This window comes from Dermochelys coriacea, chromosome 5, assembly GCF_009764565.3.
Source record: "Dermochelys coriacea isolate rDerCor1 chromosome 5, rDerCor1.pri.v4, whole genome shotgun sequence".
NCBI classification, from domain to species: domain Eukaryota; kingdom Metazoa; phylum Chordata; order Testudines; family Dermochelyidae; genus Dermochelys; species Dermochelys coriacea.
Window position 1 is genome coordinate 49,833,281 of NC_050072.1, and position 13,644 is coordinate 49,846,924.

Below are 13,644 nucleotides of genomic sequence, written 5' to 3' on the forward strand. Positions count from 1 at the left end.
AAAGTGAAATGACTTCCCTAAGGCTATACAGGAGTAGGTGAGCCAGAATTAGAACTCAGAACCTCCTTGACTCCTAGTTCTGTGCTCACTGCTTCATACCATGGAAATTCATATAAAGAAGGTATTGAATTGAACTGTGTGTGTCATGTAGTCAGTTTGAATTTGTATCCTGTGATGCTACACAATTAAATAAAGGATTAACAAATATACAAAGTTACCTAAAAAGAAAAGGAGTACTTGTGGCACCTTAGAGACTAACAAATTTATTAGAGCATAAGCTTTCGTGAGCTACAGCTCACTGCTACTCTGAAACAAAGTTACCTGTTTCCAAGTATTTTCCAAGCTATAAGAGCATTAGACAGTAAATCACATGCATACTGCACTGCCATCTTTATAGTCTCTGGATCCAGAAAGATCAAGGAGCCAAAATAGCCCTCACATAATTTCGAGCAAGCAGCCTAAGGACTACTCAAATTTACATCAGCTGTAGGAGTCTCAGAGGGACTACCCCACTAAATGAGGCTGAGCTGGACCGCTGTGCACTCTGGCCCAGATTTTAAATAGTACATAGGTAATGCTGCACTCAGCATTGGCAATGCCTTAATGATATAGGAGCCCAGATCTCATTTTCAAAAGTGAGATAGGCACTTAGGAGCCTAAATCCCATTAACTGTCAACCCAAGTCTGAGTTTTTCCTATTCCTGCAGCTAAGGAACAGAAACAGCAACTCAGTTTAGCTCCTCCTTGGTGCACCACTAGATTTTTCTGATACAAGGCAACAAAAGGGCTTCCCTATGCAGAACCTTTAGAAACAATGATCTAATGCATCATCTGTCCCCTCTCCATTTTACTGTTTAAATTTGGTCACTAGAAACAGGATTTGTTCTCTCCACTGATGTTCCATAGAGTCCTCTTTCCCCACACTGGTTGCATTTACTAATGTATCAACAGCTGATACACCCAAACATAGCAGCCGTGCAGTCAGACATTTTTAAAAGAAGTAGGGCTACTCAGCCTGTAGGACATCCATTGTCCATCCACCCACTTGGGGTGACAATTTCTCAAATGGGGTTAATGACAATTTGATTTCCTAGGCTCTGTATAATATTTAAATAAAAAGATTGTGTGCTTTGGTACAGTGGCTTGTTTCTCTACCTAGGTTTCAGTTTAATGGTAGTAAGCCTACCATTAAAAACCTTGCATCACTGAAAGGATGATCTCTAGTGGTTTTTCCCAATGAGGAGGAGCTAAGCTACAGAATAGATCTGCTTCTGTCTCTTCAGGAAGAGGGAAAACCCATGTGGATGACTGGCAGAATGTTTTACTGATCATAACAATAATTGTTTTGCCACCTTTAATCTAAGAATTTTGCCATGGGCACTTTCAATATGGCACATTGAGTACCATTTTCTCCCTTTTTTCCCCTCCCAAGTGCTGCAAAAAACACAGGGTTTGATGAGTGCAAGGGATATAAACAATATTACAATATTTGTAATGATTTTGGTTTTGCCTTAGGAAATCAGGGTACCTGTGTGAAAGTTGTTGGACGCAAGTTAGAGCTATGAACCTGGGACCGGTTTTTATATTGGAAAGCCTAGAAATCTAGGGAATGACTAAATAGGAATGGCTGTGTTATAAATCAAACGCACAAAACTGGTGTGCAAAGGTCAAAGCATATCATGAAGCACACTGTTAGTTTAAAAACCTATAACCATTTTGATAAATGCTTAAAAATAAGTAAACAGAAAAACAAAACAGGGAAAAGAAAAGCAAAAACAGAAGGGAAATTTAATAGCAAGAAAGGGAAAAACAATAAATAATAATAATTTTATGTAGCCTTTTAATCCAATAATTTGATACAGACAGACAAAGGCCCAAATTTAGGAAAGCAATTAAGAACATGTCTAACTTTAAACACATGAATATTCCCATTGAAATCAATTACACTACTCACCATGCTTAAAGTTACACATATGCTTACGTACCTCACTGAATCAAGACTAAAGTGACCAATATATCATACAAAAATACAATATAAATGTAAGCTCTTTGGAGCAGGAACTATCTTTCCGCTCTGTGTTTGTACAATGTCTATTTTTATGAGGAGAGGCTGAGGGAATTGGGATTGTTTAGTCTGCAGAAGAGAAGAATGAGGGGGGATTTGATAGCTGCTTTCAACTACCTGAAAGGGGGTTCCAAAGAGGATGGATCTAGACTGTTCTCAGTGGTGGCAGATGACAGAACGAGGAGTAATGGTCTCAAGTTGCAGTGGGGGAGGTGTAGGTTGGATATTAGGAAAAACTTTTTCACTAGGAGAGTGGTGAAGCACTGGAATGGGTTACCTAGGGAAGTGGTGGAATCTCCTTCATTTGAGGTTTTTAAGGTCAGGCTTGACAAAGCCTGGCTGGGATGATTTAGTTGGGGATTGGTCCTGCTTTGAGCAGGGGGTTAGACTAGATGACCTCCTGAGGTCCCTTCCAACCCTGATATTCTATGATTCTATGATTGATTCCAGCATACAATAGGGTCCTGGTCCATGACTGGGGCTCCTTGATGCTATAATTAGTAACAACAACTTAAAAAAAAATACCTTCCACTACAAAACATGAACACAAATGGAAAAGGCAATATTAAAAACCAGAGAGAAAGGGTTTTACAAGAAAGGTATTTACCATAGGGCCATTCTAAAAACATCTCTGGAAATACAAGAGCTTTATCAAGTACTCCTTTAACATTTTTTCTACACTTCTGTTTCATGCGTGAAAACAACCACTTTGTACAGATGAAAAGCTAATGACAATAATCCTTTGTCTACAAGATCAAATCACTTACCATCCCTAAAACCTGCACAGTTTAAACTAAGAAAGAGTGCTACCCAAGAAAAACATATTGAGTATGAATAGCAAATGGTGCAGATTGTCAAAAAAAATATGCTTTTTGCATTATGCTAATTTGGCACCTACCTTGTAAAGAAAGGTTCTATCCCAGAAGTATTTCCTGAAGAGCCTAATGTCTGACTCCAGCAAACCTTCTGCCGTGTGATTAAATGTCAGTGTCAGAGTTCCTGATGAATGAACAAACTGTAGAAAAGCACACTCACTGATCTCAGCTCTAGAAACGTCAAACGAATGACTGCCCTGAAAACTGAAACAACACACTATTTAAATAAAAACATATGCTCTGTGCACAGGTTAATGAAAATATAAACACACAGAACTTTCTGTTCTTGTTGGTGCACAGCACTTCAAAATTCTACCAAAAAAATCTAAGGCAGAAAAATATGAAACATCCATGAAAAACACATCTGGGAAAACAAATAGTTACCAGTGGATCCATTCACCATAAGAAAATTCTGCTGTTTCAAGCCATCAAAATGAAAAAATGATTACATTAGGAATAATGGCAGCAAAATAAAACAGCAACACTAAACAACATCTAGTTTTCCCTACTATTGTAAAATAGAAATAGTACCTTTTCCTGTTAATGTTGCCATATATAGTAGCGTGAAGGAACTGGCAGGCTTACTAGCCGATTACAGTGAAAAACAGACAGTGTCTCAAGGGAGCGCTGCACTGTTTGGATGTTACAAACAAATGAGACATTCATAACAAAATGTACTGTACCAGCATTGTAAGTCATTTTCTCATGCAAATTAAAGTAGGCATAATATTCACACAAACTGTATGTTGTGCAGAGCCATAAACAAAAGAGCTCCATTCCAAAACAAAAATGTAACTGAATTCTTGCATGTATTTTTTTTCTGTTCACTTGTGGCTTTTCATTTCTAATGGACTTTCTGATGGTGGAATATGATTATTTGGTATTGCAGGACAAATACAAATACAATGGAGGTCCTAAACTCCATACATCTGAAACTTCAGATAATTAAGGTCTGGAAGCTTCAGTCCTGCAAGTTACTGGTCAGGGCTGAAGCTCCATGGCAACTCCAGAAATTTAGCCCTGCTGGGTTGATACTCAGCACCTTCATTTATCTAAACCTCTGTCTTATGGATGTTTCAAAGTCCTCCAAGACCTTTGTAAAATTGGGGTTCGATTGTATTTTTTAAAACAAATTTCCTTGCCCTAGTTCCTAACAACACTTTAGATTATTAAAACAAAAATCTGTTAAAAGTTACTTTGATTTTCACCATTTTAACAGTGTGTACTTTTTCCACAGCTTTTTTGCATCTCCAGAACTTGGACAATGAAAATAAACTTCCACTTTTGGAGTAGTCACTTTCATTTTCTAGTTCTGGTGCACTAGCACTAGACCAGTGTAGCAATCCTTGCGTTGGGCTGCAAACGCTACAGGGGCATGAATGTTTAAAGTTACCCAAAAAGCAGTTTTCAATTTATCTTCCCATTTCATGAAGCATTTCTATGAATAACAGATTTTTATAACACCCTTTTTCCCCACCAAAACTTGTAATTGGGACTTAATAAACAATTTTGCTGATGCACAAAAAGGAACACCACACAATTCCCTCCTTTTTGCCACATTGGTACTGCAAGACTAACAACAGTAAAAATGTATTTTTGTCATTAAATTAAGCAGATATAACTCTGGCTATACAGAGGGATCAGCTCACAGGAGTAAAAAAGGGTGTCATTTCTACATGACTTTTCAGACTAGAAAAGTATATTAAAGGCTATAAACACTCAGATAATCATGGAAAAATGACTACATGCTACTGTACAATGTTGTGATGAGGTCCCACAAATCCAAAATAAACAGTGGTATTTTTAAAATATTAATTCTTAAAGCAACAGACTTAAGTCAGATGCCAAACCTAAACTATTTACTCCAAAAAGGAAAAATAAAAATTCCCTCATGTAAATATCTAATCAACCCAGAGTTTAAAGCAAGTTTAGATTCATATGATTGCCATTATATTACGGTTAAAAATGTTACCAAATTTTGCCACAGATATAGAATGGAAGATATACATGAAACCCTTATTTTTAACAAGAAATACAAGATTTCACACCTAAAACACAACACTGTTCAACCAACAGAACAGAAACAAACATTCAGTTTAAACTATTTTGAAATAAACATTTTGCTGTTCAGTTTTAATGGTTAATAGCTTAACAGAGGTAACGGGCCATTACACTCACTTCATGAAGATTTCAACAAGTCTGGAGTGCCCATTCTGGAAAGCCAAATCTAATGGTGTTGCTCCAGATTCATTAGGTAAAGCTAATGCCAATGGCCCACCAGGCTGAGATAACAGGAATTGTGAGAGTTTAACCAAGCCCAATCTTACTGTGAGATGAAGCAGCGTTTCTTTGCGATTAGACTCTAAAAATTTTAAACACATATGTGTATTTGTTAGTAAGCATCATACAAATCTTTTTAAAGTCTGTGCAAATAGAAAATACATATAGTCCAAAGATCCACTTATTCCAAAAGTTAAAGAAAATGCTTGGAGTCGGAGTCTGTATTTTCTACATCTCAACTCTCTCCGTGTGTACAGCATCTAGCACAACGGGACCCTAATTGCTGACTGGGCCCTCTAGGATCTACTATACTACAAATTGTAAACAACAAGGTGCTGCTTCACATGGCCTCAACAGCACAAAACAGCCACAGCTGGGACCAAGAATCTAAAGCAGTTTGTTTACAAGGCATGTGATTTATCCAGTAAGGCTGTTTATAAATACAGCAAAAGATTCTTAATGATGCAGACATGCACATAAAATGTACAGGATGCATTTCTTTCATTTCAACGTGGTTGCTTCACCTGCCTGTTTTTCCTCTCACCTGCCTCTTTGTTCTCTGCTTTTTCACATGTAAACATCCAGGTCAATGAAAGGTGAAGCTTAAAAGAAACAGTGAACAAGACAGACTGAGTCTCTTTCCCTCACGTCCTACCCTCACACTTCATAAAGAAAATGCTCAGGCAGCAAATTAAAAAAATAAAAAAAGCGGGCCTGCAGCTCAGATTCTACTTCCATTCTGTTCTACGCAGGTTTTTAAGAGTGCATCTATCACCATAGTATCTGAGTACCTTCCCGTAGTAGATTAAGCAATGTGACCACACATCTGTCACATGCTGGTTGTTCTCTCATCCTCTAATCAGAGAGAGAAGAGTGTGTAGTGGAGGTTGATTTTGTTAAATATACCTGTTGCTATGTGTTTACATTGGGGGGGGCAGGAGAGAGGGGAAAGATCAAACAAATATGCCTCGCACTGAGAGCAGGAAGTGGTGAGGTTTGTGATAGTCTGTAGCTCCTGAGGGAGTTCATTCTACAGTCTTGGCCTGAAGAAGTTTCGGTCTCTGGCACGGGTGAGCTTTACTCCTATTGTTGAGAGTTCCATTATGCCAGAGGAGTGAAGCTGACAATCACAGTCTTCATCCTAGAGCTTTAACTGGTATGCTGGGCCCAAGCCATGGAACACTTTAAAGATAAGGACTGGGAGACCCTGAACTTGGGATTCTATGGGAAGCCAGTGCAGAGAGTGGAGGACAGGTGCGATGTGCTCACAGTAGCCTGTGTTGTTAAGGAGACACACTGCAACATGGTGTACTAGTTGGTGTTTCCTAAGTGCTGAACGTTTCATGCCCAGGTATAGCATATTGCTGTAGTCCAGCCGAGAGGTGATGAAGGCATGAATAACTGAGGCCAGGTCTTCATCCAACAGGGTGGGACTGAGTGTCCTATACAACTGGAGATGGTGGAAAACTCCACTCACAGCCATTGCTCTGAGAGAGCTCAGCAGAGCAAGGAATCCAAGACTACAGACTGAACTAATCAATTGTGGAGTGAACCTTTAATCAGAGACTGCACTGTGCCTGCAAACTCCTCAAAATATTTTCCTCTGACCAGCATCTTGCACTCTGATTTCAACATGGAGTTAAATGAATGGCTAGAACTATTAATATGTTTGATATTTCAGTTTAGTCAGTCTACAGTCCTCATAACAACAATCATCAAAGTCCAAAGGAACAAAAATCTCATTTTAGACCCACTGGTTTATACAATTCAATGTAAACATAATCTCGCCAAGTAAATCTATTTTTCTGAAATAAATAGGACGAAATTCACTAAGGACAAATGCAAAGTACTCCATTTAGGAAGGAACAATCAGTTTCACACATACCAAATGGGAAATGACTGCCTAGGAAGGAGTACTGCAGAAAGGGATCTGGGGGTCAGAGTGGACCACAAGCTAAATATGAATCAACGGTGTAACACTGTTGCAAAAAAAGCGAACATCTTTCTGAGATGTATTAGCAGGCGTGTTGTAAGCAAGAGACGAGAAGTAATTCTTCTGCTCTACTCCACACTGATTAGGCCGCAACTGGAGTATTGTGTCCAGTTCTGGACACCACATTTCAGGAAGGATGTGGACAAATTGGAGAGAGTCCAGAGAAGAGCAACAAAAATGATTAAAGATCTAGAAAACATGACCTATGAGGAAAGATTGAAAAAAATGGGTTTGTGTAGTCTGGAAAAGAGAAGACTGAGAGGGGACAGGATAACAGTTTTCAAGTATGTAAAAGGTTGCTACAAGGAGGAGGAAGAAAAAATGTTGTTCTTAACCTCTGAGGACAGGACAAGAAGCAATGGGCTCAAATTGCAAGAGAGGTTTAGGTTGGACATTAGGAAAAACTTCCTAACTGTCAGGGTGGTTAAGCACTGGAATAAATTGCCTAGGGAGGTTGTGGAATCTCCATCACTGTAGATTTTTAAGAGCAGGTTAGACAAACACCTGTCAGGAATGGTCTAAATAATACTTAGTCCTGCCATGAATGCAGGAGATTGGACTAGATGACCTCTCGAGATCCCTTCCAGTTATATTCTAAATGACCGTGAAAATTGAGCACAATCATAGGTTACCGTTCCACCAATGACAATGGAAAGGTGTGATCCGTGTGTGTGTGTGTGTGTGTGTGTGTGTGTGTGTGTGTGTGTGTGTGTGTGAGAGAGTGTGTGTGTAAATAATCCATTAACAAAGAGCAGCACAGTTTGTAAAATTTATGCCCCACCACAATAGTTACAACAAATAGAGTGACAGAAAGATGACTCAAAAGAGAGAGAGGATAGTTGGTGAAAGAAGCAAATAATTATATTACCCAAGAATACTGCTGAATCAACCAGTGCAATCACTGTAACAACAGACTACAGTGACTCAAAATTGAGCGTGGGACAGATTCTACCATCAATACAGTGAACAGTCCCTTGCCCTATAATGACATCTTTTATAACTTACTATAGGCATTGTGGTAACTTATCTATTTGCATCTTCAAGACATACAAAAATATGTTTTATATTATAAGGCACTTAGTACTTAAAAATCACATGATAATTCGGCCAGTCAAACTTCATGACTGGCTCAACATTAATCACCCTATACCACTTAAAGAAAACACTTTGAACAACGCACCTGGCTCTGTAATAAAAACAAAGCCCGCTATAATTGCACTCGGGGAAGGAAAAATGAAATTTTAAAAAAATCATTCCTTAGGTTAAGTTTAAGGTAAGCTAGGTAGTTACTACTATTTGTGTGGAAGTTTTCAAAAGTGACCACTGTGCTTGGGTGCCCCAATTTTTGGGTGACCCACCCTGAGACACCTTGTGCCTGATTTTTCACAATACTGAGCTCCTTTAAAAGTCCCCAAAAAGCAAGGTACTCTGAATTGATGAACTAATCACTTGTGAAAAGTTAGGGACGACAACAAATACCACCCAGAACAAAGAGGAAATGAGTCTTTCCATGCCATATCATCTAAGCACATCTCAGAGGACTTGAGAATGGCCATGGCCACCCTAGTCTATTTTTTTTTTCTGCCTTGAAAAATAATAATGCTTAAATGGACACTATCCTGTTTTATCACTATATTTTAATAGGTTTAATAATCCTGGATTTTCATGCCTTCTTAGAAGATGAAAGATAATCTGCTTCCATACCAAGGGTTAAATTCTGACTGCTCAGTGCTCAAAGACTCACTCCAAAACTCACACCAAGTGACGGCAGCATGGGAGAACTTGAGGAAGTTTTGAAAATTTACTGACTGGCAAAAGGAAAAATGAAGAAAGAAAGAAAAATGAAAGAGAGGGTGGGAGAAAAAAAAACACGAACCTGAGCATCATTCATTGTATTGCATTCAGTTGCAAAAAGGAGAAGAAAAGAAAAGATAAGACTGGGGAAAGTTTAGATTAAAAAATGGAAAGATTTGAAAAGGCAAACGCTTAAGTTTTCAGTTTTGAGAAAAGGTCATTTTTCATTAAAGAACTATTCCCCCTCCCCTCCAAGATCTGAATGAAAGTTTTCAACCATTTCTAAGCATAAGAATATGGCAGTTGTTTAATAAAGGCCTAGATGCTGCAAAGCAGATGGTGTTGGGGAGGGGATATGCCAGCTAGACCTTGTTTTGCATCAGATGTAGATTCTGCTGCCAAAACACTGTGTTCGACTGATAAAAATCTGAGCCAAACAATCTGTTTTAAACATTAAATAAATCCTTTTGTTTTTACTTGCACCTGAATCCCTTCCTCCGTCCAAAACAATAAAAGAACAAAACAAATACTTCTCTCTGACAGAAATGACTAAGCTCTTTCTGGGCTATGAACTTCATTCATTTCCTGGAAGGAGACTGAAAACTCCAGACTTGTAACTTGAAGAGACGACGGAGACCACAACAGGCTGACAGATTCCAGTTTTTCCTGGCTCCATCTTCCTATGAACTCCTAATGCATTGTCAGGCCTTTATATTGGATAAAGAGATTGTTTATAAAATGTTCTTCAGTATACCGCAGTCCTGAAAAACTTACACACATACTTATCTTTACATACTGTGAATAGTCATGTTAGTTGATTTCAGTGGGACTAATCATAGCTGGTTCTTGGTTAGTGCCATGTGATTAGATTGGATGACTTCTGTTTGTCCAATATTGATCCATAGTCCTCCCTATTGGATCTTCCATTTTTTGAGATAGGTCGCTTATCCCTCATTCCTAAGGGTAGTGCAGGCTACAGCATCTTTTAGCCTATCATTCATCTATCAAACAACATCCTTTAATCTATCTAAATAGTGCATATAGTTTGGATAAATGCTCATTCAAACAGCCTGAATATTGGTCTCTGACATTCTAGGCATTGCAGTTAAAGTAGGAATCTAAACTGATATTTTCTCAGAGATCATTCTAACATGTCTAAGATTACATCAATCAACTTTTTTTTCTGAAACCAGCAAACAGCCTGGAAAGTATCAAGAAAACTGATTCCGTCAAGATATTAATTCTCACTAGTTCTTCCAACCAAGTCATATGGGGTGAGACTCTCTCTCTCTCTCTCTCTCTCTCTCTCTCTCTCACACACACACACACACACACACACACACACACACACAGTGTAAAAGGGCCGGAGTGGCACAAATGGCCCTAAAAATCGATAGCTTGCGCTGTGGAAGGATTTCCCTGGTGCAGGCACTGCAGAAAATGGCTGTAAGGCTGCCTCTTGAGGACCACGCACAAGCCCTAGCAAAGGGGGTGTTTGGGGAGCAAGGCCTCCTATCCACGGCTGAGGATGTGGGGGAGATTTCCAAACCTGAGCCATTCTTTTTAGGTGACAGATCTGAGGAACTGTCCCAGATTGAGGTATCATTAGAGAAGGTTTTGGAACAAACTGATAAATTAAACCGCAATAAGCTACCAGGACCAGATGGTATTCATCCAAGAGTTCTGAAGGAACTCAAATGTGAAATTGCAGAACTACTAACAGTAGTCTGTAACCTATCATTTAAATCAGCTTCTGTACCTGATGACTGGAGGATAGCTAATGTGATGCCAATTTTTAAAAAGGGCTCCAGAGGTGATCCCGGCAATTACAGGCCTGTAAGCCTGACTTCAGTACCAGGCAAACTGCTTGAAACTATAATAAAGAACAGTATTGTCAGACATACAGATGAACATAATTTGTTGAAGAAGAGTCAACATGGTTTTAGTAAAGAGAAATCATGCCTCACCAATCTACTAGAATTCTTTGAGGGGGTCAACAAGAATGTGGACCAAGGGGATCCAGTGGATATAGTGTACTTAGATTTTCAGAAAGCCTTTGACAAGGTCCCTCACCAAAGGCTCTTACGCAAAGTAAGCTGCATGGGATAAGAGAAAAGGTGCTCTCATGGATTGGTAACTGGTTAAAAAATAGGAAACAAAGGGTAGGTATAAATGATCATTTTTCAGAACGGAGAGAGGTAAATAGTGGTGTCCCCCGGGGGTCTGTTCTGGGACAAGTCCTATTCAACGTATTCATAAATTATCTGGAAAAAAGGATAAACGGTGAGGTAGCAAAATTTGCAGATGATATAAAATTATTAAAGATAGTTAAGATCCAGGCAGACTATGAAGAGTGACAAAAGGATCTCTCAAAACTGGGTGACTGGGCAACAAAACGGCAGATGAAATTTAATGTTGATAAATGCAAAGTAATGCACATTGGAAAGCATAATCCCAACTACACATAAAAAATGATGGGATCTAAATTAGCTGTTACCACTCAAGAAAGAGATCTTGGAGTCATTGTGGATAGTTCTCTGAAAACATCCACTCAATGTGCAGCGGCAGTCAAAAAAGCAAACAGAATGCTGGGAATAATTAAGAAAGGGATAGATAACAGGACGGAAAATATCATGTTGCCTCTATATAAATCCATGCTACGCCCACTTCTTGAATACTGTGTACAGATGTGGTCATCCCATCTCAAAAAAGATGTACTGGAATTGGAAAAGATTCAGAAAAAGGCAACAAAAATGACTGGGGGTACGGAACTGCTTCCATATGAGGAGAGATTGATAAGACTGGGACTTTTCAGCTTGGAAAAGAGACGGCTAAGGGGAGATATGATTGAGGTCTACAAAATCATGACTGGTGCAGAGAAAGTAGATAAGGAAGTGTTGTTTACTATTTCTCATAACACAAGAACAAGGGGTTACCAAATGAAATTAATAGGCAGCAGGTTTAAAACAAATAAAAGAGAGTATATATTCACACAACGCACAGTCAACCTGTGGAACTCCTTGCCAGAGGATGTTGTGAAGGCCAAGACCATAACAGGGTTCAAAAAAGAACCAGATAAATTCATGGAGGATAGGTCCATCAATGGCTATTAGTCAGGATGGCCAGGAATGCTGTTCCTAACCTCTGTTTGCCAGAAGCTGGGAATGAGCGACAGGATGGATCACTTGATGATTACCTGTTCTGTTCATTCCCTCTGGGGCACCTGGCACTGGCCACTGTTGGAAGACAGGATACTGGGCTAGATGGACCTTTGGTCTGACCCAGTAGGGCTATTCTTATGTTCTTATGGTATTGCAGTGAGTCTGTGCAGTGCTGAGGCCCATAGAACAGCCTCACCAGGACTTGTCTAAATTCTGCCATAGGACTCTCCAATTCCTAAAGCAACCCCTAACGTGGACATAGTTATATGAGTACAGAGGTGCTTTATATAGGTATAGCAAATTCCTGTATGAGGATGATAATTAGGGCCCTACCAAATTCCCGGCTATGAAAAATGCATCATGGACTGTCATAAATATAAAAAGAAGGGTAACCATCTTTCTGTATACAGTGCTCTAAAATCCCTCCTGGCCAGAGGCAACATCCTGTTACTTGTAAAGGGTTAAGAAGCTCAGCTAACCTGGCTGGCACCTGACCCAAAGGACCAATAAGGGAACAAGATACCTTCAAATCTTGTGGGAGGGGGTGGTGGAGGGAAAGGCTTTTGTTTGTGCACTTTGTTTACGTGGTTGTTCTCTCTTGGGACTGAGAGAGGCCAGACAGAAATCCATCTTCTCCAACCCATCCTAATCCAAGTCTCCAATATTCCAACCAGTATAGGTAAGCCAGGCAAGGCGGATTAGTTTCTCTTTTGTTTTATGTGAATTTTCCCTGTGTTAAGAGGGAGGTTTATTCCTGTTTTCTGTAACTTTAAGGTTTTGCCCAGAGGGGGATCCTCTGTGTTTTGAATCTGAATACCCTGTAAAGTATTTTCCATCCTGATTTTACAGAGATGACCTTTGCCTTTCTTTTTTTTTTAAATAAAATCCTTCCTTTAAGAACCTAACTGATTCTTCCATTGTTCCAAGATCCAGGGGTTTGGGTCTTTGATGATTTTGTAACAAATTGGTTAGGATATTATTCTCAAGCCTCCCCAGGAAAGGAGGTGTGTAGGGCTTGGGGGGATATTCTGGGGGAAAGACGTCTCCAAGTGGGCTCTTTCCCTGTTCTTTGTTTAAAACGCTTGGTGGTGGCAGCATACTGTTCAAGGCCAAGGCAAAGTTTGTACGTTGGGGAAGTTTTTAACCTAAGCTGATAAGAATAAGCTTAGGGTGTCTTTCATGAGGGTCCCCACATATGTACCCTAGAGTTCAGAGTGGGGAAGGAACCCTGAAACAGACCGTGAAATCTGCTCTCCCCCTGTGATATCTGGTCTTGTGTGCGCTTTTACCCTATACTGTACAGATTTCACAGGGGGAGACCAACGTTTCTCAAATTAGAGCGTCCTGACCCAAATGGGAGTTATGGGGGTGGGGGTTCACAAGGTTATTTTAGGAGGGTCGCGGTGTTGCCATCCTCACTTCTGTGCTGCCTTCAGAGCTGGGTGGCCAGAGAGTAGCAGTCACTGACTGAGGGTC

General features: G+C 39.6%; 1 protein-coding gene across 8 annotated transcripts in view; it reads right to left on the bottom strand.

Annotated features, from left to right (window-relative positions):
- The window catches only part of ARHGEF28 (Rho guanine nucleotide exchange factor 28), a 207,629-nt gene that overhangs the window by 126,113 nt on the left and 67,872 nt on the right, over positions 1-13,644 (bottom strand). For 5 of the 8 annotated variants that reach the window (XM_043514682.1, XM_038403100.2, XM_038403099.2 and 2 more), the window contains 2 exons: positions 5,119-5,302; positions 2,964-3,144 (listed from right to left, as the gene is read on the bottom strand). The exons of 1 other annotated variant lie outside the window; for it this stretch is intronic. In XM_043514682.1, the coding sequence (XP_043370617.1) occupies positions 2,964-3,144; positions 5,119-5,302 (365 nt within the window). Of the gene's footprint in view, positions 1-2,963; positions 3,145-3,471; positions 3,583-5,118; positions 5,303-13,644 lie in introns of those variants that run through there. 2 more of the 8 variants (XM_043514684.1, XM_043514687.1) reach the window with 2 other exon arrangements.